We start from the raw sequence: 24,014 nt of genomic DNA on the forward strand, positions 1-24,014 counted from the left end.
AAAATGATCTTACATTTCTTTGCTCACTGAATCTCAACAATTAGTTTGTTGTTCTCAGTACACTTGGCTGGAAATGATCTTAATGACTGCAGTTTTACAAATCACTACAGCTCATATTTAAGCAGGCCAGAATTCAGCCAACGCCCGCTTTGTTAAAACAGTTTTCTAACAGAGCAGCCGTTTATTTGAATTTGTGGCATAATTAATTGATAACATGTGAGTCTCTGTGTGTACAGGTGGGTGTGACTGTACATCAGTGTGATGTTTTTCAGCAGTGTGGTTAAAAAGCCTCAGCACTCTTGCACTGACTGGCCTTGTGGTTCAGAAAGACCATCACAAGGTCACAGTTTTTTGTCAGTATCAGCATTTGGACATATAACAGCAAAGGATTTTATGAAAAAAGCAAGACCTCTGAAAGACAGAATTGACTGGCTATGGACAAATAAAAGTAAGGATACATTAATTCTCAACAAAATAATGAAAGTATATGACAATGCAGCAATACATTAGTTCATAGATTCTGTTGCAAGGATACACAGAATGAACTTGACTTTCTCTAAAAGGTTGATGCCATGGAATTTGCTATATTGATTGCTTGTTGTGTGACACTGTTACAGAAAGGTCACAGGGTTGATCCTGCTGTGTGATTGAAGCATCACTAAAGTGAATGAATTGATGTAAAAATGCACTTGATGTTTTTCTTGATGTCTGTGTTGTATTTTTCTATCAATCTTACTTATTCTGTTGATGCCATGGTTAGCTGATTGCTTTTTGCATGATGTATGTATGTATGTCATGTGGCAATTTGCTGTATTTCCAGGGTTTCCAATGTATTTGGATTTTGGAAACTACCAATGTGTTAGTACATCTCCCATGTGTGCTTGCATGACATATACTAGAGTTGTTTTTTAATGCTTACATTAGACCTAACTGTGCCAAGCCATCTGCAGTTTTTTCTTAATATTTCTTTCTATAGAAATCAACAAGCTCTTTCCAGAAAATGTCCCAAATATCATCTTTCTAGGGAAGTCTTTATGAACCTATGGTGCCCATAAAATAAGGTGTTACCTAGAAGAAATTGCTATCAAATGAATTGGAGAATGGACTCAACAACAAGTGATTGTGCTCATCCTTATTTAAGTAACATCTGTAAAAACACAGTATAAAAATACATTGAGAACATTTGCTTACAAAATACATTCATGTACAATTCAAATAGATTACATATCAAGTGACAGACAATCTGACAGAAAACAGATTTACTATTTGGAACCAATGAGGTCAAGATAGGCTACAAACTAAATAAAAAACTTAAAAGCTACAAATTTTCCACACCTGAAAGAGGAACATCTTTATGATTTCGTGTAAGTTCTGGTGTCGCAGCTTGGCATGGCCCGTAGTTCAGGTTTCTGTTACCGTAATATAGTCATTCATTCCATCTGGACAATGACTCTCTGAGTGTTCACAAGCTGAACAGGAGCCCTTATCCTGCTTGCTTGTTTCAAGTTATTCTGGCTAAAGCCTGAATGTGTAACTAGAAAATTGCAGCTCCTTGCAAATGTCTGATAGCTATGAACGAGCAGAGTTTGTATTTAACTTTAGAAAATGACTAACATGAAAGAACTAGTTAGTGCAAGTTAGTAGTCATGTTGCAAGTACAAGTTTGAAATAGTCTTCATGAAGTAAATGCTGATGGCGTGTTTCTTAACCGCTTGTGCATGTTTGCATATTTGCATGTGTTGTAGCCTGCAATGCCTGCCTGTTTGTTAGTTTGTATTTGAATAAGAGCTACTACGTGCATGTTTAAGCCTACATTTTAGGTTACAAGCTCATGTGATTGTAAGTGTGTGCATGTGAGTATATTTCTGTTAACACATACAGTGTGTTTATCCCTGCATTCTGACTTGCCAGCCTGTGTGCATACAGTGAATGTGTGTGCATGTACTCTATGAATGTTTAGCGTATTAAGTGTCTGTATTGCTGTATGCATACAATGTATTTGGGTAAGTGTGTGTGTGTTGATGTGTGTGTGTTTTGGCGTCATCTGAGTAACCAGAGGAGGCCAAGAAGGCCAAACAGGAGGCTCGAGGGTGTGTTCACACAGCTGCTCGAGGTGTGGATGTGGGGGTGAGGAGGGCAGTTCGTGTAGGGCTCTAAGCAGGCAGCGTAGGCCATGACGTGTGCCACGTAGTTCTGCTCTTTCACCCCATGGAACAGGTGAGCCATTGGGCCTTTGGCGTAGATGGCCACATCCTCCCCCCCGTGTGTCTCAGCATCCAATGGGACGGCAGCCTGCTGCATGTACTCCTCATCATCTGGGGAGAAATGAGAAGAGTGTAGAATGTAACCCAACTCTGTTTGGGCAACTATCTGCTTAAGCAACTGTTCAGATTAACTTTATTCTTCACTGTGACTGTGTCACCTGCAACCCAGTAGACTATTTACTGAGACATTATAAATATCACTGTTTGCTCACAGCACTGGACCATACAAATAATGAGCACTTTACTAAAACACTTTACCCTGCCTTTGCCACCTTGACATTAAGTGCCTTTAAGCATTACTATTACAAGAGATTGCACTGGATTGCCTTTGTTTGTCAGTTCAAATAACACCCACTCCAGAGAGCATCTTTGGATAGCTGTAAAATTACATTCACCTCATTGATGTTTTTGTGACTGCTTTGCCCATAAAATGGTCTCTTCTTCTGTAATTTACCTAATTAAATTTAATTACAACATTTTGAAAAACCCAGAAGGTAATTTATATCCTTTTGATAGAATTATAGCATTTACTTGCTGACTTTTCTTAAGTGAAGTGTACTGACAGATTACATAACTTTTTCCTCCCCAAAAACAAACATACAATGATGGAAAACAAGTAGGACAGTAAAGTATTCCTGAAGTTATGATGCAAAACGACTGCAATCTTTGCTGTACTCAAAAGAGTATTGCAGTATTGTGGATTGATTGTTGCAAAAACCTGTTGGAAACCTTTATTCTCTTTGGCTGATCATACCTATACTTCTCTAACAATAGTGTTTTGGCCTCATAACCTTCATCAGAATATAGATGCTGACTTTTTCAGTGCTTCATATTTCTCCATATGGACACACAAAATTTTACAAATTAATCCCTCACTTGTAATTGCATGTTTACTTAAGGTGCCAGATGAGTGTGCGCTTTTGAGACAGAACTACTGGTTCCAAAAAAATAAAGTGACGCCAGTCCATTCAAAAAGACAAAATTTGGGGTTTTAAAAGGTCATTCATCCCTGGATAGAAGTATTTCCACATTCAAGTATACACACTCATGCAATGACTAAAGCGAATGGTGCAGAACAAGAGGAGGAGGAACTGGATCAGTGCTGTCCAGTGTTCCACAAAGAAATACAAATAGCTTTTTTTAAGTACAGCTACATGTACACAGTGAGACCTGTGCAGAGAACAGAACAGAAAACAGCACAGTGAATGCCATAAACATCATATTTCATCTTTGCTTTCCAGAGAAAAATACAGGCATGAGTCAGCCATAACCACATCAGTTCACGTTGTCTGTACACACATCAGCACAGACGAGTGTTGCATCTGAAAGACATTAGTTTGTACTTACAGTAATCCACCATTGTGATGTTCCCTCTGGTTCCATTTATATGGACATAACCGGGGCCGTTGGCATACAGGATGCTGGTGAAAGGCATTTTGTCATCGGCTTTCTTTGGTGCCAGACCTGAATGACAAATAATGGCAGAGAAGGTGGGTAATAAAACTCTGGTCACAGTATTTTTTCACTTAGAGGCAAAATGAGCACACAGACTCACATGTATTCTCATGTGTATTTTATGAGACAAAAAACAAAATTGAAGCTTTTAACATGTAAGTTACATAACCACAATCTTAAATATTATGTAATCACCTCCATATATGAGTGTCTAAAAACACTCATTCTAGGCTAGTTACACTATTTTCCACAAATGGTTCAATTTTCATGGCAATTTCAATCTGGTTTGCATTCAAGTTTTTCTGCTTTGAACCATACCAAAGATGGGATTCCCTCGGGGTGTGCTACCACCAAAGGTGAAGACGTGGGAGTGGTCAGCAGTGACCACAGTGAGAGTATCAGATTCCCTGGTTAGACGTGCAGCGCGCTGAATGGCTCGGTCGAACATCACAGCTTCTGTCAGTGCCAGTTTGGCAATGCCGTCATGGTGGCCATGATCAATCCTTCCTCGTAACAGAACAGCACAAAACAAGTGAATTAGACTGGGCCCAAAACATCTCACTAGTACAAAAAACAATGAAGTTAATAAACTAGATTTGGGAACAAAGACCACCCCTTGAACACATCCTATTTCCGCACAGAAGTATTTAAGCACACCCTATCCATTCACTTCCCTTTCGACTCAGTTTTTACATCCCTCCCCCCAAACTCTTCTTATTCCCTTGTCTCTTTTGTTTGAATACAGGAACCACCGGGGGCTCTATCCGAATCAGAGCACATGAAGAGACGGCTCCCTTACTCAGAGTCTCGACTGCCCTGGTTCCCTCCTGTCTTCCCACCACCAACTCCTCCCTTCATCCGTCCGTCCACAACCCCAATTTCTCACCTGTTCACCACTCACCCTTCCTCCTCTCATCTCTTCATCCCTTGACCCTCACCCCTCACCCCCCATCCCTTCATCCCTCATCCCTCCCTCCGGACCCTCAATCCATCCCTCCTACCTCATCTTGACTTTCCTCCATGCACAATACACAACAAAATCCATATCTTTACTGGCGTGGTCTTTGCTAGTGAGTTGTTTTGTTAGTTTCAGCAGTAGCTAAAAGAAAAATGCCTATTTGATTATGCTATTTGTTGTTTTTTCATTATATTCTTCAATAATAGGTGTTGGGTGCTGTAGGATACATTTTACATTGACAGCCATGTATTCTTCAAATCTACATCAGTTTAGAAATCTAATTTTAAGGGTCACAGAAGTCACTCAAGGTATAAATGACCATCATGACCATAATTCTTCATGATGCTGATAAAGACATGCTTGATGAGATTTTAAATTAGAGGACTGTTGACATAGTACTCATCTTCCACAAACAGGAAGTATCCTTTGGGATTCTTGCTGAGGATTTGTATGGCCTTCTCGGTCATCTCCACAATGGAGGGGTCACGTGTGCTGTTCCGGAAAACCTCAAATCTCATGTCCTTTGGCTCAAACAGACCTGGAACCACCGAAAAGAAGAAAAGAATATTTTAAAGGTGGAGTAATTAAAAACAAAAAAAAAAACAAACAAAGACTTTGGCACTGTAAGGTGGTAATAATGAGTTAAATCTAAACTGACAGAGCTAAAGAACAGAGTGAGAGAAAACACAAGAATAAAGGCCAAGTGTAAGAGATAAGAGGAAAATAATTTAACTGAACAATAGCAAACTACAGAGACTTACATAGTTATATAGCTAACAAGCCTTGCTAACATTCTCAGTTAAAATCCAAGCTACTTCCAAGATTATGAATGCCATTTATTCATAATCAATTACAAATGACTGCATATACAATTTATATTTATCTTTTGAGAAGTTGATAACAGTGGTTCTGCTTAGACATTCAATATGTTCAGACAAGCCATTCAATTGATCAAAAACATCCTCTGATCATGCTAATAATGCTCAGAACAAAACTTAATTGCTGCCATTTGGAAGCCTGGTTTGTTTTCCTGTGAACTCTAAATGTAGGAACACTTCTAAATGTAGTGAAAGTTTCCAGACAGTACACATCGATTTGTAACACATACATTAAAGCGATATAACTGTGAAATATAACAATTCTGTTGCATCTGTATCACTGTTACACACATCATTAAAGCAAGGAACTCGCCCTTTGGTTATCCCTGTAGTTGGGGGTGATGATACCAGCTATCTGGAATTGATATTGCACCGTCGTGACTACTCTACATGGCTGTAAAGATGAAAGCTGACCATGCTGGAATCCTAAGCCACTGAGAAGGTTTCATAACTTAGATAAAAAGTTTATCTGTCAACACCTGAGTAACGTAGACACAGAGGTACAAATATTGTGCATGTACATGATGTGTGTGTTGCGCATGCAGTCTTCTTCATTATGTTTTTTTCTGCCTGTATATCAGTCTTGTGTACCATGTGTATGGTGTCAGTGTGTGTTTTATATACTGCAATAAATATATACTGCATCTGTCTGTGTTAACACATCTATACCCACCCATGAGCCGGTCAGTAGTTTTTACATTTATCTCGTCAAACTCCTTCCTGTGCCAAACGTAGTGTGACTTCTTGTTCTGAAAAACAAACCAGAGGACACTTGAATCTGTGACTCATATCTTAACATATATGGAAATATCCAATGGCAGTATTAAATTATATAATCCTACTGGTTTAGCCTTCAGCCACACATCAATGAGGTTCTTCTTGTCTTTGCGGTCCCCCTTGCGAGAGTTGGAGGTAGGGTACTCGGGGTCTGGGGTGCCTTTTGGTGTCATGTACATCCTCCCTCCCCCCAGAATCACCTTTGAGGGACACCAGACAGAATGGAATCATTATATTAACAGTAGCCTATGATGGTAATTATACTGAAGAATTATACTGCCCTAACAATAGAGCGCTGTGGTTTTTACAGAACTGCTGGTTTTCTAATCAACCAAGTTATCTTCATTAACCTTACATCTCATGTGCAAATAATTGTTTGATTATATGGCTAGAATTCAAACCAGTAAGGCTCTATGAGTCGTGAGGATAAAGATGGAAAAGGAAAATGACGAGGAAGAGTACAGTATGCTCATATATAAGGCTAATTATCTGTGTAAATTAGATGTGTGGATCATTGGTGTGACCTAAGTAAGTAATTATCTGTTCTGGATGTCCATGTCCTAGACAATATATGGTCCAATATGTTTTCTGAGGCATAAAACTAAATGTTCATGGCATAAATATTCAGCCAGAAATCATATCAATGTGGGAAACTACCAGTATAACATAAAACATTTTTTACAACTCAAACTTTTCACTCAAATATATATATATTTTTAACAATGTTAAATTTTTATATCTCGCAAATCAGTGGGATACTACCTACTGTAACAAATACAATTAGTCATATTCTAATAAAAAAAAACTAATTTACTTCTGAGCAATATACTGTAAGGTTACATTACAGTACATGCAGACTTTTTCCTGCTGCTGCTCCTTATCCATCTGAAAACAAAACAATCATCAAAAGACATACTGCAGTTGTAGATAAGCACTATACTCTGTTTCACTTGTTCAGTGAGCCATATAAGATTAGTACAGTAAGTTACAGTACAGTATTTTTTTTAATGAATTTGATCCAATTAATCAAATATACATTTTTTTGTATAAAACAAAAATGTGCCAAACAGAATTGTTCTTACATACATCAATGTCAACATTGGTGACAAGTTGGGTTGCAATGTCAACACAGCCCTGTCTGCGGGCATTGAAAGGAAGATCTGCGTCACTGTACCAACTGCGGCTGACAGAGTGGGCATAAGCAGCAGCCGGGGAGGCATGCTGGACACGGGTGGTGGTCACTACACCAACTGATTTACCTGGACAATGCAGAGACACACCCAAATCAAAAGTAAAACACAATGTGGAAGATTTTTTGGTACAAATAAACAACTAAGAAATGACAACGGGATGTTAATTATGCACATTGGAGCTTTACTTATTCACTTATTTATACTTATAATGACACAGAGATGCATAAAGACTATAGTTAGGTACAAAAACACATTGCAAACATAACTCATCAACATACATTTTGCTGCTGCACATAGTGAGTATAATATTTCTTATAATGGACACTAACGATCCCTCACACATGAATCCTAAACCTGAATCACGATCAAATTAATGTCGACATGACAGGTTGCTCAATGTTTTTTTGCACCATGCACATGCTTATCAGATGATTGTTTTATTCCTCATATTTTCTTTCAAGGTCATTGCATACCTTGAGATAAGAATGCAATTCAAACCATTTGACCTTTCCATTACACAGCACACCCACTACTTAGCCAAGCTATTTTGTATCTTTACCTTGTGCTTTAGCACGTCGTAGTACTGAGTAGACCTCGTTACCAAAGGTGGTGTTACACTCGTAGGCCACTGCGTTAGCGCTCAGCCCTACTGTCTTAGCGTTGGCCTTCACCCCACAGTGGTAGGCTGTAGCCGTACTAGCGCTGTCTGCTACCTGCTTATCCACACTGTAGGTCTGTGGAGCAGAAACACAAACTCCATTAAAGACAGATTAAAACATATTTAAAGTAGTATTTCCCTTTATATACTATAGGTTAGACACCAAGACAGTGAATACTCAGACTCACTCACACTCTCACTCACACTTAAGGTACAATAATTGAGGGATTATAGTTATCTGACTTTAAATCTGTTTTCACTGTTTCCACCACAATGTCAGCATTTTCGGTTAAAGTGTTGATTTTAGCGAAATCCCTTGAAACTCTTTTCACACAAAGGTAAGTCGGAGCAGGATGGTATGAGGCAAGATGCAACATGTTAAGAGAACAAAGCATGTGAAAAATGGACACACACACTAAGCTACTAACCCACCAATTCTATATACTGGGGTAATTATCTGCAGTGCATCTCTCTCTCTCTCTCTCTCTCTCTCTCTCTCTCTCTATTTCTCTCTCTCTTGCTGTCTGTCTCTGTCTCTTTTTTCTCCCTCTCTCTCCATGTGTCACACTGTACTGATTTACCAAGCAACCACACATACATACACATGTACGCGCATGAATAAGTGTATTAGCATGGGGTACCTCTCTCTCTCTCTCTCTCCCTCTCACACACACACACACACACAAACACACACACACCTTACAACAACAGAGCTCATCCTTAGAATCCATCTGGTCCCCCTCCCATTCAGACAGATTTCCACCCGTCTTGGATCTGGTCGGGCCAATCACAACTGTTTATCTAATATGGTGCAGGTTTAATACGATGACTGTACAGAGGAACTGGACCTTATTGGCCATTGAGGCATTTTTGTAAACAACCGAGATGGCTGCCACTGTCGCGTCAGTATTAAACAAACTGGACGGTACATTTTCTCTAAAAGAAGAACAACTGCACTTAAAGCTTTTGTTGATAAGAAAGATGTGTTTACCGTACTTCTGACAAGATTTGGCAAGTTTAATTTACCAGCTATGCTACGTCACACGTTTCATTGCTCTAATAGGTTGTATAAGTCTATCCAACTGCGTCCAGAGACATTTTGGTCTGCGCCCGTTGATAACCCTTGGAAATCGAAAATGAACTGAGAGGTTCCATACCAAGTCTGGCGATGGATAACAACACAACACATCCAATGCTTTTAAGGAGATGTCGTAGTAAAAAGCTATCACTCTGAATGGCCATGATAAATGTTAAACTGTAATCAGGCCAGGAACATGTACAGGTATTTACTGGTAAATGATGAATATACTTATATCCCAAATGATTATTGAAAATAATATTTTCAGGCACTAACTGTGGAGAAACAAATTGGTTGAAAAAAATCTAGCGGTGAAGCTTTAAATGGTGCATGTAGTGAATGAAAAATGTCCTCATCAGGACAGTACAGACAAGAGCATTGATTACAAAATAGTCTTCTTTCTGAGTAATGGGAAATAATTCATAAAACACAGTTTAAGTTATATTATGAAACCATGCTGGCTCTTTCAAATCAGAAATTGTATTGTAGTCCACACTAATTGGATGAATAATGACCGATGAACTACAGGTCAGCAGTATCGTGTTGTCACCTTTGACAGGGCCACATATGGGAAGGTGTCCATGGCCAGCATTGTCTCCTCCCCTGATCCGCCCTCCATCTGACCTCGCAGGATTCGAGCTGCCGACACTGTGGACACGCCCATCCCTGGGAGACAATGATTGACAGGAGAAGGTTCCCTGATATGGTCCGTCTATATTTTTTTAGCCTCACAATCTCAGTCTACTGACATATTGAATGACATATTAAAGAAACAATGATTTAGAAATCTATATTCTGAAAGTATTCACATTATGTGAAGGTGTTGCTGTTCTGACCCCACAGAGCCCAGAATACTGTTCTATGTCCAAAAGGTGAACATTTCAAAAATCCAGCCCAGAAATATTAAAATGTGTTTGTTTGAAAAGCACAGACTATAACTTTCAGACTGAGGAAAAAAATTGGATTCAGTAATTTTCTAAGTAAACAAAGCCATAGCATGTCAAGGCCATTAACATCAACTGAATCCACAAATGGACAGAACATTTAAGGCAGTGGTTTTCTAGGAGAACCACATTTTCAAACAAAATCATCACACAGAGGAACACTGACTCTTCAAGGCAAGTATTCAGATCATTATTGGTAGAACATATAAACATACATAAAGATACTGCTATGTCACTATTTGGCATATATTACCTAAAACATACTTTTTCTGAAACAATTAGGGGACCTGCTTTATCTATTCCTGTGGTCCATCCATTTTGGATTTCACCCCTGACTTTGAAAACCATGCTTTACAAAGCCCATGTCACTGTGATGTACTCAACCCTCCCTTGAACATCACGGTCATAAAACTGAGGACATGCTCTGGGTAGGGCATTACTGGAGATATGCACAAAGAAAACTCAGCCTCGACCACCCAGAAATGGGACTCAGTAGGTTAGTGATTTAAAGCAGATATTCTAGTAGTTAACAGGAAAAACACTCTTAAATCTCTGCGCCTTTAAACAGCTTCCCTTGCAAATATTATTCTCATGCCTCACCAGCTGTAATATATACCACACAAGTGACAAGTAATGTGAGACAATTTTCCAATCAAATCCAATCCAGATGGAAACTTTCCCCAGCTGGCAATAGTCATCTTTGGTAGACAGTACAGTCACTGAATGCCACACTACACTGCTAAAGGAGGAGACATGTAGGAGTGGATCTCCAGGGCGACAGCCACCCCATGCAGTAATTTGAATTGCCACCTCAAAGGCACTTTGTGAAGTTTTTGACCACTGGTAATGTTATGGAGAAATGTTTTTACGAGTAGGTCCCTGTTTTGTTTGAATCGTGCACACGCATGGTGCCAACAAACGTAGCAATGTGCCAACAAAGGCAGTGAAGAAGAAGACTGCTAGCAAGAAAACATGGATGTAAACAATGCACAATACAAAATATCTAAAAAATCAGGTTTGCAAATGTTTTGTGATTAAGAAAATGCACTCAACACATATGTTAGACCTCAGGGACACACACAATGTGTTTTGGTTAGCAACACTGATTGTGAACATAACTTTTGTTTGTTTACAAGAAAACTCATCAACTTTTCTTTCCCCCCATCCCCTGGAAAACTTGTCATTCCACCTCCTGAGCTCCCAAAATACAATGCGATGTTCAACAAGATGTCATACTTAAACAACAAAATACGTGCAGTTCATGACAGTCAGTGCCTTTCAACATTAGCATTATTTTGGAGTCGTGTTTCTTGCCACCTATCGAATGTAAATCCAATATTCACTCTCACTCTAGCTCAGTTTTGGTCCACTAACTCCTGAAGGAAATATCTGGCTCTTTAGCTGCTAAATGCTCCACCATATGTTCACAAGGTAGTTGCTGACTTTACTAACCAAAACAATGAGCTGAAAGACACTAAATAGTTTCGTAGAACCACCGTCAGTCACTACGAGTGACCCCTTTCACATTTTACCATAACTAATTTTGTCATTTGATCCATTGTTAACATAACATATTTATACATGCAACTTAAGAAAAATCCCCTTCATGATTTAAGGAAACCAGTGTTAGCTGTTGGTAGGAGATGAGATGTGAACGCCTGTCAGTGTTACACTACTTCTGCCTTCATTACTCACACGACTCCAAGAGTTTGCTTGTCAAACCCACATAAACATTATCAATTTAAAGGATTTGAACAAATTACTAAAGCTGTCAAAAGTTTTATTATGGCCACTGGCTCATCAGCACTTACAAATCTAGACACACGCCTGCACTACCACTCACACACAGTCTGCTGTTCAAACCACTTTCCCTCAGTCCATTCTGAGCACAGCAAACATACTATAACTGAACACACTTGAGCATTGTCTTGCATTGCATATTGAGCTGTATTTTTCACTGAGACTGAAAGCTTTTTCTGTTGCTGAAATAGATTCCATCATGACCTACCGTCGCCGAGGAACAGGATGATGTTCTTGGCCTGGTGGTCCCGGGGGCGGAGTTTCAGCGCAGCATCCAGTGTTTCCCTGGCCTGAGCATCCCAATAGGCTGGTTCCTTCTCAAGTTCATACAATGCTGCTCCATGGAAATACACACATTGATAGAGAATGAAATGGGTGTGTGGGGAGTGTGGATGGATATGAGCGGATCTCAGAAATTTTGCAGGAGAATCAGGTATGTGTGTGATATTAACTGCTTAGTATGTGTGGGTGTGTGCTGTTTGCATCTGTGGAATGGTAAAGCTCCAGTACAGAGCAGCTACAAGTGAATTCTGTGTGAATGTGTCTATGGGTGCCTGCACACTCATGCATCTTTCTCTGCCTTTTTCTGACACTTTGAATTATATTTGGTCTTGGGTTAGACAAGAGAAGAGGTTTCTCAAGAGGTGTCAAAAATGCCAAAAACAGCCAAGAAGACACTTTGGTTTCTGTCTGTTCATGCCCACTGAGAGTCTTACAGTGAAGGAAGTCAAAAAGGAACATTCCTCTGGTCACACACCAAAACAACGGAAAGACAAACAGTCCATCCCACATTTTACATAAACAGGTAGACACAGGCAAAAATATACTCACACACGCTTTTGTGCATCTACAGTAACACAGACTCTCCATTACACCTACACACCTGAGTTTATGCTCATGAACCAAGTTCTCAAGCAGTCTGTCCTTACACACTCACCCTTTCCCAGGTTGAGGTTACCTGCTTGAGTCTGCCTGCGCGTCCATTTGTCTGCCCACAAAGTGTTACTAATATCCCAACAGCAGGCAGCAATAATAACTCTGTCGTCTCCTCACCTTGGCTCTGCGTAGCGGCCCGGCCCACAGCCAACAGTATGGGGCCCAGAAGGATGAGCAGGAGATTGGGGGCCCTGCAATGTGGCGTCTGCATCTCTAATCCGAGCGACCTGGAGGCTGGAGAGGTTGACACAGCCGGCTTTCAGAGCAGCACACCGAGACCGAAAGACAGAGGCACTGGCAGAGAGTGTGTGTGGCTGCTAAGACCTCCGGCCCTGCCTTTTTAAAGCCCCACTGGGTGTGTAGTAAGGAAGGGCCAACGCCAGCTCACAGGCTTAGAGCCACAAAAGAGGGAAGAGAAAATGTGAGAGAAGGAGGAAGTGCCAGAGGAGAGAGAGAAAAAGAGACAGAAAAGCTGGGACCACACAAGAACACTGTAGCATCCCAGCCCCTCTACTCACTTTGCTTCCTGAAAATGCACCACCCCCATTTTATTGTTTTAAAAGGTTGCTTGAATTTTGTTCTCCCTCTTTTCCCTGGCTCCCCGACTCTGAAGTATGTATGATAGAATTGAATGGTCCTTTGATGTGGTAAATGTATAATGGGTCTTTTTATGCAGCAGTCCCTCTAACAGGGAGAGAAAAAATGGCTACCCAATTTGTGTTGGCATCCATCATGATGCAAATCATAACCGTGTCTTTTTCCATTTCTTTCCCCCCATCCCCTGGAAAAACAGACCAAGGGAGGAAAGGGAACGAGGTCCAACCTATTCTTGAGAATATCATGATTGAGTCTTGATGTGCTCTGCTTTTCATGTCAGGAAAATGGTCATATTTCCATTCCCCATTCCTCTGAATTTTTGCATTTAAAAGACCCCAATATTTTCTCTCTCTCACCGAGTCAACTTGGCTGGTTTTTCCGTGGGAAGTGAAGCGGGGTTAGCATTTTTCTTCTGTGAGGTAGTGGAGACTGCCTGCAGAATGAAAATGTCTGTCTTCAACGCAAACACAACAGTTAATGTGTGAAATTAAATGAGTTGAACTTTGTTCCACACGGCCAGAAGAATCAAATTCCCGGCGAACGGCCCTCGCCTCATGAACCCGCAAGGCTGAATCTCGTTACAATTCAGAGCTCTGGAAGACCTCTGCATTCTGCCAACCGCTCACCCGTTGCCAACAGGGGTTTGCAGTTAGTCACATGTGCCTAATCAAGACTGCAATAAAATCATAGCAGCAATCTGGGTAAAGAGGCCTCACATGATGTGGCCCACACCACATGAACTGGAAATACCAGCGGCAGTGTACAAAGAGCAGAAAAACTTGTGGAGGCATGTATGTCTGTCCATTTGTTATGGGTTTACCCCTGAGAGAAAGTCTAGCTTATGTTGGGAAAGTCAAATTAGTTTCCTGCAAGACAAGTGTAAACACCTGGTGGCTGTTTTAGGTCTCAGCGTGGATCATCCATCCACCAAGAGGTGCTTAGTTTGTTTTGTTGGCTGATTATATGGCAACCTTGAATGCTTGTGGGAATGCAGTGAACCCCTGGGAATTTAGAAGACAAATGTAAACAAAGCAACTGTTTAAGGAATATAATCCCAAATGTATATTTTATATACATTTCAGTAATAGAATCAATTTCTGCTATGAACATTCAGTATCTTAAATTAAAATCATACTATTGATCCAGTCTTATATTCAGAGGTAATACATATTTCTAACTTGATCTACTATGTATTAAAAACCACAATCACTTGTTTACATTTGTACTACACCTCCTATCTAACTTTGTTGTTGACAGCAAAAACGCATTTCATCTTTTTATTCCCCCAAGCACAGCAGTCATGAGCACTAGTAACTGGAGAGCAAATGTAAACGGGATATTTATAGTGCAGCAGATGGTGACTTGTGTACACTATTGAGATCCCGAAGTAGAGGAAGCCGTACAGTGGGGGGCTCTTCATCAGATTTTCTGTTCTATCCGATCAAAAAAAGCACCTGTTCATTAGTCTCAAAATTCTAAAGGATCCCTGGAGCCTGGTAAAGAATAAGCATTATTTATAATGAGCTACCAACTGTTACTAAAACAGTTTATTTTAAATCTACATCTATTGCTTAAATAGGTGTCATATCTCTTTCAAATGGTGAATATTTCACTGTGGAAGGAAACTCTGTTGCAGCTACAGGATCTTTTTTTTTGTTGTCTGCTCTGTCAAGAGTTTGCTTTTCTCAGGTGATGTTGTTTTGTTTAATTAAAATTTTTAAAAGCTCATAAGAGAATCATCAACAAATGGTGAAAGAGGCTGCACATGACCTAAGCTGATGGAGTTCATTGAATTAAATTTGCTCAGTCCAAGTTCTACACCACCTCCCTTTCTGAACAGCATACCAGAATATAAGACATCAATGAACAGTAGTCCAACTCTAGTAACTACAGTTTATTTGGAGGGAGACTTCAGATACAATTTCCTTGCAGTTCCTTACTGAAAATCTGTTTAGTCTATATCTACTTTCAATTGGCATTCTGGTGTGTAAGGTGTAAGGCAGAAACATGTAATGATGCCATTAAGGAAAAATATCCTACCAACACCCCCCCACCCCCAAAAACCCCACTTTAAATAATGGAAGAATTGTGCATCCTGGTGGACTATAGGGTTTAAGATGATGACCATGTAAATGCAATGTCCTTGGTATCTACTGTCCACTGTCTCAAACAAAGCAAAATAATAATAATTCCTCCCAAAATGGAAGAACATCCATTTACAGGGAAGTGCCTTGGGATTCATGATTCTTCTTATGAAGAAGTTCCTTTCAGGAATTGCCCTGTATAGTTGTATATGTAAAGAACCTAAAACAGACCTTTTTAAAGTGTAAAATAAAGACATAAATATACACTGGTTTTACACACTCTTCACACACACAAGCACTCCCCCGTTCCAGCATCAGGATTCTGAGTCAGACTCCCCTAAAAGTAAATTACAAATGTTATACTCCCCTCTGCTTCCCTCCTTTCTGCTCTTGACATGCAGGGCTCCTTTAACCTATAGATTTCTGTAAATTACAGTGGTTAGCCCGACTTTGTGTCTAGATTACAACTCATGGAGGGAAATGTTTAGGTTCAGGTTGTCAAAGTGAGCATATACATGTGGGTGGCTACAGACCACACAACCACGATTTCAAAGAAACAGCTAAATCCTTTTCCCTGACTTTTTAAAGATGACTTTTAAAAGGAATTTTTGAGATAGGGGAGAGAGAGTTTGGGCCAAGGATATCGATGGTGAAAGTTGTAGATGCTTGAGATGGAAAGAAATCCAGTAGGGAAAGAAAAGACTGAAGAGACAGAGAGACTGCTAGATCTAAAAGAGAATAAAAACAGAGACAGCACTGGTGGAACAATTAAACTAAGTCTGCAATAATGCCTGTGATCTATTTTGGCCTTGTCACAAATATGTCCCCCCCTTCCCTCAAACACACTCCTAGAGTGACATCCACAAGACAGATGAAGAATATATCTAGATCAGTTTAAGGATGTACCATAAATGATGTAACCCCTTTTTTATGTGAAGCGCTGGTGACTGAGCTCCCATCTCAGAACAGTTGGAAGGCCAATCATAAAAGGTTTTACTGCTGGCATGCAACTCAATTGGGGGACAATTAGAAGTGAAGTACAGAGAGAACCATGTCCCGCCTCAAGACAGCTCACAGCAGCTAGGACAAGCGATTGCTACCTCAACATCAAACAGTCTGACAGCTTTAAGAAGTGGTCTCATAAAGGAAATATGGAGTTTACCCTAATCAAGCTATTGTGTGTGTGTGTGTGTGTGTGTGTGTGTGTGTGTGTGTGTGTGTGTGTGTGTGTGTGTGTGTTGTATATAACTTCTGGCTCACACTGAAAGGTTCTTCCATGTGTCCTTTGCTCCTTGGCTGCAGCTATAAAGGGACCTGAGTGTGCTCCTGACCTGTACTTTTTTGTGTGTGTGTGTGCGTGTCTGCGCGTATGTGTGTGAAACGGTGAGAGAGTAAATTAAAGAGACTGGTTTAGCAAGAAGCAGAGCACATGCGAGCATGAGAGAGATCGAAAGAAAAGTCTCTATGTGTATGAGACCGACTGTGTGTTTGTGTGTGTGTGTGAATTCAAACATGCCTGCCTGCCTCTCTGTGATGTGTTATAATTGTCCATGGTTTGTTGTGTCTGGCTTCAGACCTAAAAGTTGTGACATGGAAAAAAGTAAATTGCAGTAAACATATATCCTGGCATATAGCTCCAGTTTTACTGTGTGCATTGAAGAATATAATTGCATTTGACATCATGTCATAAAAAAATGCTTTCATGGGAACATGGTGCCCACATCAAATATTTGCTCATGGCTGTTGGTTTGCTAACCTTCACCCTTTTTCTCATTCTCTTAGCAACATCACATATACAAAATTCTGACTCACCTGCGCAGCCATATCCAGCAAGAAGTAAGCTTATCAACAGTATCATCTCGCCTCTTTAGCTGTCAGACTTATTTCTCTTTTCCCAACATTGTTATTCTCTCCACTTTCCTCTTGTTGCTTTTCTTCTTTGTCTTCCGCCTCCTGTTTTCTTGGGTCTCCAAATGCCTCACGACTACAAATCGCTTCTTATATCTCCTTCTGCAACAATGCTGTGCGAAGTTTCTCACCTCTGAGGTATGCAGAGAAGTAATAAATGACTGATAGAAGACAAAAAGTTATTTTCCTCCCACCACTACTGTTTTGTAGCCTTGGCTTGCATCTTTTGTTTGAGACAGAGGCAGAAGAGGAGGGGGAAACACACTTATTTGGACACACACACACAAATTTGCACCACCAGCAGCACTCACCTTTTTACAAGTTTGCGTCAGAAATATCCATCAAATCAGAGAGCAGGCCCATTTCCCTCCCCACGCTGCCCATCTTTTTCCTCCACAATGCATCAAATCAAAGTGTTTTTCTCTCTCAGTCCTTTGTGGACACATGTCTGTCAGCAGCTCATACAGGTTGAGGCTTTGTAGTTTGTTGCAGGAAACGTCAGAATTGGTTTCAGAGGAGTCAAAGTGGGACAAAGGGTTTAAGGAATGCAGGGAAATAAAAAGACAGGCATGCGAAAATAAACTTGTACTAATGAGCTAAATGTTGAGTGAAAACCAGGATTATGCGGGAAACCATTCAGGATGGTCGAGCGTGGTCTGATGGGAGAAAACAAGACTTTTAATCAACACACACAACCGTGGTTTACCTGCCTCACATTCCTCGCCTCCCACTCAACTAAGCACTCTGCTTACCCTGGATCTCCTCCACATCAAAGAGCCCTCATTACAGAAGCCATCACACATGCACAGAAATATTTGGGGAGGGAGAAAGAGAGAGCTGGGAGGGAGAAAGAGAGGTGGGAGGACTGAGGGGGCGAGGGAGAGAAACCACAGTCCTACTGCATACAGAAGTATCATTCAAAACAAATCAATACCAGCTGCTATTTGCCTCACCTGGCAAGACCTTGGACAAGACTAGGCAGAAACACATGAAACACAAGTTTGTAATTTAGCCTGAGTTAATGTAAATGAAGGCCAAGAAGATGAATGTTAATAAATCAAGGAGTTAAATCAGTGTCTTGCTCTTCTTCCTCATGGCTTTTGTTTTCCCTTCTGAAAGGATGCCAAAGAGAGTTCCCCTCTCCTACATGGCCACCCAGGCGTGATGCTCGTGTATGTGGGAGGAACATTGTGTCAGGTGGTGAGGTCGAGGGACTCCGCGGCTGGCGCTTGAGGTCAGACGTAGGTTTATTTTCCTAGGCAGGCCTCTGTCCAAAAACATCCTCTGTAGCGTCCTCAGTGTCCGCCAGGTGCTGACCAGACTGGGCCTGTTAGCAGCGCAAGGAGAAGTGCTGTGAGGCGGACAGCTTCGTTCATTCAACTCGTTTGGAGCTATTCATTTACAATATTGGCACTCAGGTCACACACTCATGCATGGATAACCACTAAGGCATGGGCTTGACATTTCTTGGGGACCACATTGGACCACCCAGGGGACTGCATGTACTGTAGATAAATCTGTAATTCACAGGGTTTTAAGTAAACCATGAGCTTCATCAGCCTGTATGCACTGCAACAACATTAACCTTTTTCTTGGTCTCTGGCACAGTCTTCACTTGCATTTTCACAATAGATGAGTAAGCTCCCAAGTTACAAATGAAAAGTTTAGTGAAGAGGTTCACTGATCCAGAAGAAACATTACTGAGGCGACATGGATGTCCCAGCATTATTTTTGTCTGTTTTATATATGTTTGTTGTATGTATGTCTTTATCTGCTACTCTCAGCACCCATTACACACCCGATGAGTCCCAGAAAGGGTATCACTCTCTCTGAGGACCTAAAATTTGTATTCATGTTAGCAGTTTGGCTCTTGGGATGAACTTTTGTACAGACATTAATGGTCCTCAAAGGATGACTTTGGTGATCCCCTGAATTTTCCTCTATCACCTCCTTGAGGTTCACATTTTCAGTTTTGAGTGAAATGTCTCAGCGACCGCTGGATGGATTGCTGTGAAATTTTGGTACACACATTGATGTCCACATCAGGATGAATTGCAATAACTTCATTGACTTTTCATCTAACACCATCATCAGTCAGTTTTTTTATTTGTCCAATACTTTTGTAAAGACATTCCCTCCCTTCATCCTTAGCTGCAGTTCATGTTTAGTGCTAATTATCAAACATTAGCATGCTAAGATTCTAAACTAGAATGTTTTAGCATTTAACTTGAAGCACCACTGTACCTAGCCTTACAGAGCCACTAGCATTTCTGTAAACTCTTAGTCTTGTGTTATGAATCTTTTATGGGAGCTTTGCTTCTTTCTGAAATATGAATTGATGTAGATGAATGAGCACAAAGGTTTTCAACATCTTGCTCAAGAGCACTTCACAAAAACTGTGCTTTTTTCTGTGGAAAAAAGTCCCTCATACCTAAAAATCCCAAGCAACCAGACCAATTCTCCAGATGCTTGTTGGGGTAACATACGACTGGGTGACAACAACATCCAGGCTCGGAAAAAGGTTTGAGGAACCACCAGAGTATTTTGTGTGAAGCCGCTGTTTGAAGCTGTGTCTTTGACATGTGTTTGTGACATGAAGATGTGAATAATTAATCTGAATGCATGTAAAAGCTGGCAAACAAGGAAATACATTTTAACTTTAATTGACTGTGGAGCGTCCCATTGGAATACATATTGTTTCAATCATTTATTTTCAACTTTTCTCATAAACACATTGCCAAAACTTAATAAAAGCCATTTTGCAATGATTTGACCTTGGTGTGTAAAGGCCATGATTCATCTCAATTGGTGAATTTCATGAATCCCATCAAGGAATGAAAACCACCTTGATCATGACCCTTCTGTTTCTGCACATTTACATATTACTGTCATTTTGCTTTTAAGCATTTTTTTGTTGTGTTCCTTGTTCACCAATGTCAATGTCTCATCTCAGTAGTTGTGTAACTAAGTAAGAGTTTGTTGTCCCTGAGGAAAAATTTCTGTCTGTCAAGTTCCTGCAGTATATATATATAACTGGTGTTACTGGAAATGTTTTGAATGCAACACTTTCAAATCAGTCAAGAAAAATTCCCACACACTGGATGGATGTATCTCATTTTGACACTTATCCCCATTAATCACATTTTAAAAAGTTGTGTTTTGTTTGATGCACCACAGAAACAACAAAAACAAATTCAACAGTTTAGTGACTCACAGATGCTGCAGAGAAAAAGAGGAAGACTCAGCACAACTATGTTAATTTGTATTTATACCATTTGTAATGATGTGTAGAAGGTGTACCACAAACTCTGAGGTACATGGTCAAAGATGTTCTAGCAACACAAATACCATGGGACTGATTTTTACTGGAGATTCACTGGCATATAGGACATTACATTTACACAATTACAATTCTCTTTTGTTGTTTTTTTTATCAAGTAAGCCCTTAACAGAAGGCAAAATGGAGGCGAGACATTGTACAAGTGAGGCTCAGGTAAGGATGAAAGGAAAATAGCAGCAGCATAGCAAGTGAGGAATGTTTTACCAGTCTTATCTTTTGTCAGGGAGCTTTTTATGATATGTGCAGAAATGTAGACAAGCTTGTGAACCAGCCTGTCAGCAGCTACCAATAAGGCCCCCCTTAAAGGCCCAATCCACCTCCAATTCAAGGTATATTCAGATAAACTATTTAAAATACAGATGGAAAATCTGAAATTAGTGTGTTTTCTTGTTGATGATAAACCTAAATATATGTATGTTTCACAATGTTGGCTCACTTTTAACTGAACTAGATCACCTTGGTAACCTTAACCTGCTTACACTAACCTGCAGTCAGCTTACTGGAAGAATTGAGTCATCATTTCTACAGGCTCCCAAAATCCAAAAAAGTGCTGCGTTTACAATAAACTGACAGCTACAGTTGTATGTTAGCAGCACTTGTGTATACCTGTCAGGATTCGTTGACAGTGATTGATTCACAACATTGCAGCTTGTTTTGCACCCTCGTCCATGAGGAGGTGTTTTGAGTAGAATTTGTTTTTATTTAGTCGATGAATTGATGATTTAAAGCAATATACACACTATGCAGTCATTATGAAATATTTCAGTCAGAACGACCTTACATCACTCATTCATGTATTTCCACTACTCACTCTAGACTATTTAAATTGTTGAAAAAGGTTGACCATATGTATTGATTGTTTTTCCTTGAGATTTATGTTTTTCGTACATGATCCCTAAAAATGTTCATAAAATAAATAAACTAAAATATATTACTTGAATGTTCATTTCTACTGCTTCAGTGACCTAATTTCCGCAGGGGGAAGTCACCCTTGATCTCTTATGTGGCATGTGATTGGCTTCTAATTATAATGCACACCTTACAGAAGCTAACAGAAGCAGTTAAAAACTAGCTTTGCGAGACTGCTTATCCAAGTTTGACAGATTTGGAATTAGCAAAGAGACACTGAGTGAGCTGAACTTCGAGCTTTGTGTCTCTCAATCTGTTTTATGGGGATAACTTTGTATTTTGTGCTTCGTTTTTTGAGTAACCTTTGTTTACATTTGGATCACAGACTGTGACTTTAAGAAATGAAATGCAACAAAGCTTTGAAGATGAATAAGTTGGAGCATTGTTTTTAAGTGGAATAATTAGACAGAGGCATGTGTGAGAGAAAGCACAGGTCATAAGAAAGTTGTAAAAAGATTACTCTGAGTAAATCTGTATTAAAGTGAATGTAATATGATATATACAGTAAAGTACTAGCCAGCAGAGTTCCTCATCATACTGGCGGTATGCATTTTTTCCCACTGTGTTGGTATAGACAGACCAATGACTAATGTAATTATAAATGTTGTAACTACTGAGTGTGTGTTAAACAGTTTTCAGCACAAGTGATGTTGTATCATTTGTTCTTTTTGGATCTATTGTTCCTTTATTCTCTGTACTCCCACAGCAGTTGCAGCCTATTCCTTTCAACTAATAGTAAATTAATTGTTTTACAAAGGTAGTCTCTCAAAGGTCTTGCCTCTAAGCGTTCTTTGCACCTTCCAGTGGCTGAAAAGGGAATTTAACATATCTTTACAGCAAGGAAGTCTACCTTGCAGCACACAGCTGCACATGTTTCTGACACTCTGTTTTAATCTCTTACCCGAGGCAATCAACCGACAGAGATAACGCTCCTGTGAACTGTATCTAAGCCTTATTAAATAATCAATGCTTCTTAACAGCAAGCCCAGATATGAGTAACACAAGCATCATACAGAACACTTCAAGGCTAATATGACAGTCATAATGAAATGTCCCTTTATCTATATCAGCAGTGAAATCTTAGGGAATTCCATTCTTAAGCTACGATTCTTAGCAATTATATCACTTTACTCATGTAGTGTAATCAGTTGATCAAATGGTACGAGAAAGGCTTAAAATAGAGCATTGGTCTCAAAAACAGTGTAAGGTCATGTGTTTTAGGCATGTGAGGAGACTACAAGAGCACAAGAGAAAAAAAAAGGTGAGGTGTAATGGATCAAAGTCCTCTGGTTGAGTGGAGCTGCAGAGCTATGAGGCTGCATATCGCCAGGCATCAGCTGATTAGACAACTGCTGTAATAATGTCAGTGTTTATTGTAAATAAAGTGAATTACAGTATTAATTCTGGCAGAACTGCCGCTGAGGCAGATGGCATGATCAAAAGACCCAGAGTGAGATTGTGTGTGCGGTCTGTGTGTTTGTGTGTGTCACAGTCACAGACATTATGATGAGGGCATGTCTGGGGGGCCCGCATCTGTTGACATTTTCCATCTGCCAGTCGGACTCTAGCTGCCTTCAATTAACCCCTAACAAAAACCACAAGGGGCTTTACTGGGAAAGCAATCAAGCATGGGGCAAATATTGTTTCTGAAAAATTCTTAGTATTTTTTTCATAGAGTAAATCGATGCATGGAATTACACAGGATCTGGGCAATTCAGGAAGAGCATACAAAATTGATTTTAGTGCATGCTCACTATGTGAAATCCATGCATATGTGGCACCTTAATACCCACAAAAAACATATGAACATTGAAAATACACCAACAAGAAATACATGAGTTATTCAGATAGTAGTATTCATAATTCATACAAGTAGCCTACAAACATAAGTGTGAATGCAGAATTTTGCCACTTCACCTTTACTCATCCTAAATGCTGTATCATTTGCTTCTATAGGTCTATATTTTCAATTACATGAGTTATGAATACAAAACACGTATTCAACACAGAGATTCAAAACTGTGGCTTTCAGGCTTAGTTTGTTTGATCTAATTGTTTAATATGTCAGTTCTTCAAAGCTGTCTTTAAAATGTATCTGTGAAGCTGTTGTTGGAAGAACAAATCCTTTAAACCAGTGCTATCTATTGCTCCAAACTCGACCGTTCCAGTTGGTGGCGGTAATGCGCCAATGATTTGGTTTGCCAACCGCCAAGGAAGGAAGGAAAAGAAGGAACA

The 24,014-nt window shown here is 39.9% G+C and overlaps 1 protein-coding gene across 4 annotated transcripts; it reads right to left on the reverse strand.

Moving 5' to 3' along the window:
- Window positions 1–1,117: 1,117 nt before the first annotated feature.
- On the reverse strand, window positions 1,118–17,860 carry alpi.1 (alkaline phosphatase, intestinal, tandem duplicate 1). Of its 4 annotated transcripts, none has more exons than XM_044199283.1 (12): window positions 17,435–17,730; window positions 13,059–13,175; window positions 12,214–12,339; window positions 9,812–9,927; window positions 8,085–8,259; window positions 7,419–7,591; window positions 6,398–6,532; window positions 6,229–6,304; window positions 5,081–5,215; window positions 4,038–4,229; window positions 3,612–3,728; window positions 1,118–2,315 (listed from the first exon to the last, which is right to left on the reverse strand). In XM_044199283.1, the coding sequence occupies exons 1-12, from the start codon at window positions 17,478–17,480 to the stop codon at window positions 2,041–2,043; spliced, it is 1,683 nt and encodes a 560-aa protein (XP_044055218.1). In that variant the 5' UTR covers window positions 17,481–17,730; the 3' UTR covers window positions 1,118–2,040. The 4 variants fall into 4 exon arrangements, with proteins under 4 accessions (XP_044055218.1, XP_044055219.1, XP_044055221.1 ...); XM_044199284.1 differs by lacking the exon at window positions 17,435–17,730 and adding an exon at window positions 13,895–14,043; XM_044199286.1 differs by lacking the exons at window positions 13,059–13,175; window positions 17,435–17,730 and adding an exon at window positions 17,842–17,860.
- Window positions 17,861–24,014: the final 6,154 nt, after the last annotated feature.

The sequence above is a fragment of the Siniperca chuatsi genome, linkage group LG6 (genome assembly GCF_020085105.1).
Source record: "Siniperca chuatsi isolate FFG_IHB_CAS linkage group LG6, ASM2008510v1, whole genome shotgun sequence".
NCBI classification, from domain to species: domain Eukaryota; kingdom Metazoa; phylum Chordata; class Actinopteri; order Centrarchiformes; family Sinipercidae; genus Siniperca; species Siniperca chuatsi.

Coding starts and splice junctions, on each gene's coding strand:
- alpi.1 (XM_044199283.1), bottom strand. CDS start 17,480: ATGATACTGTTGATAAGCTTACTTCTTGCTGGATATGGCTGCGCAG. Junction 9,928..12,213: donor CATCCTGTTCCTCGGCGACG/GTAGGTCATGAT, acceptor ATTGTCTCCCAG/GGATGGGCGTGTCCACAGTG. Junction 7,592..8,084: donor ACGACGTGCTAAAGCACAAG/GTAAAGATACAA, acceptor TGCATTGTCCAG/GTAAATCAGTTGGTGTAGTG.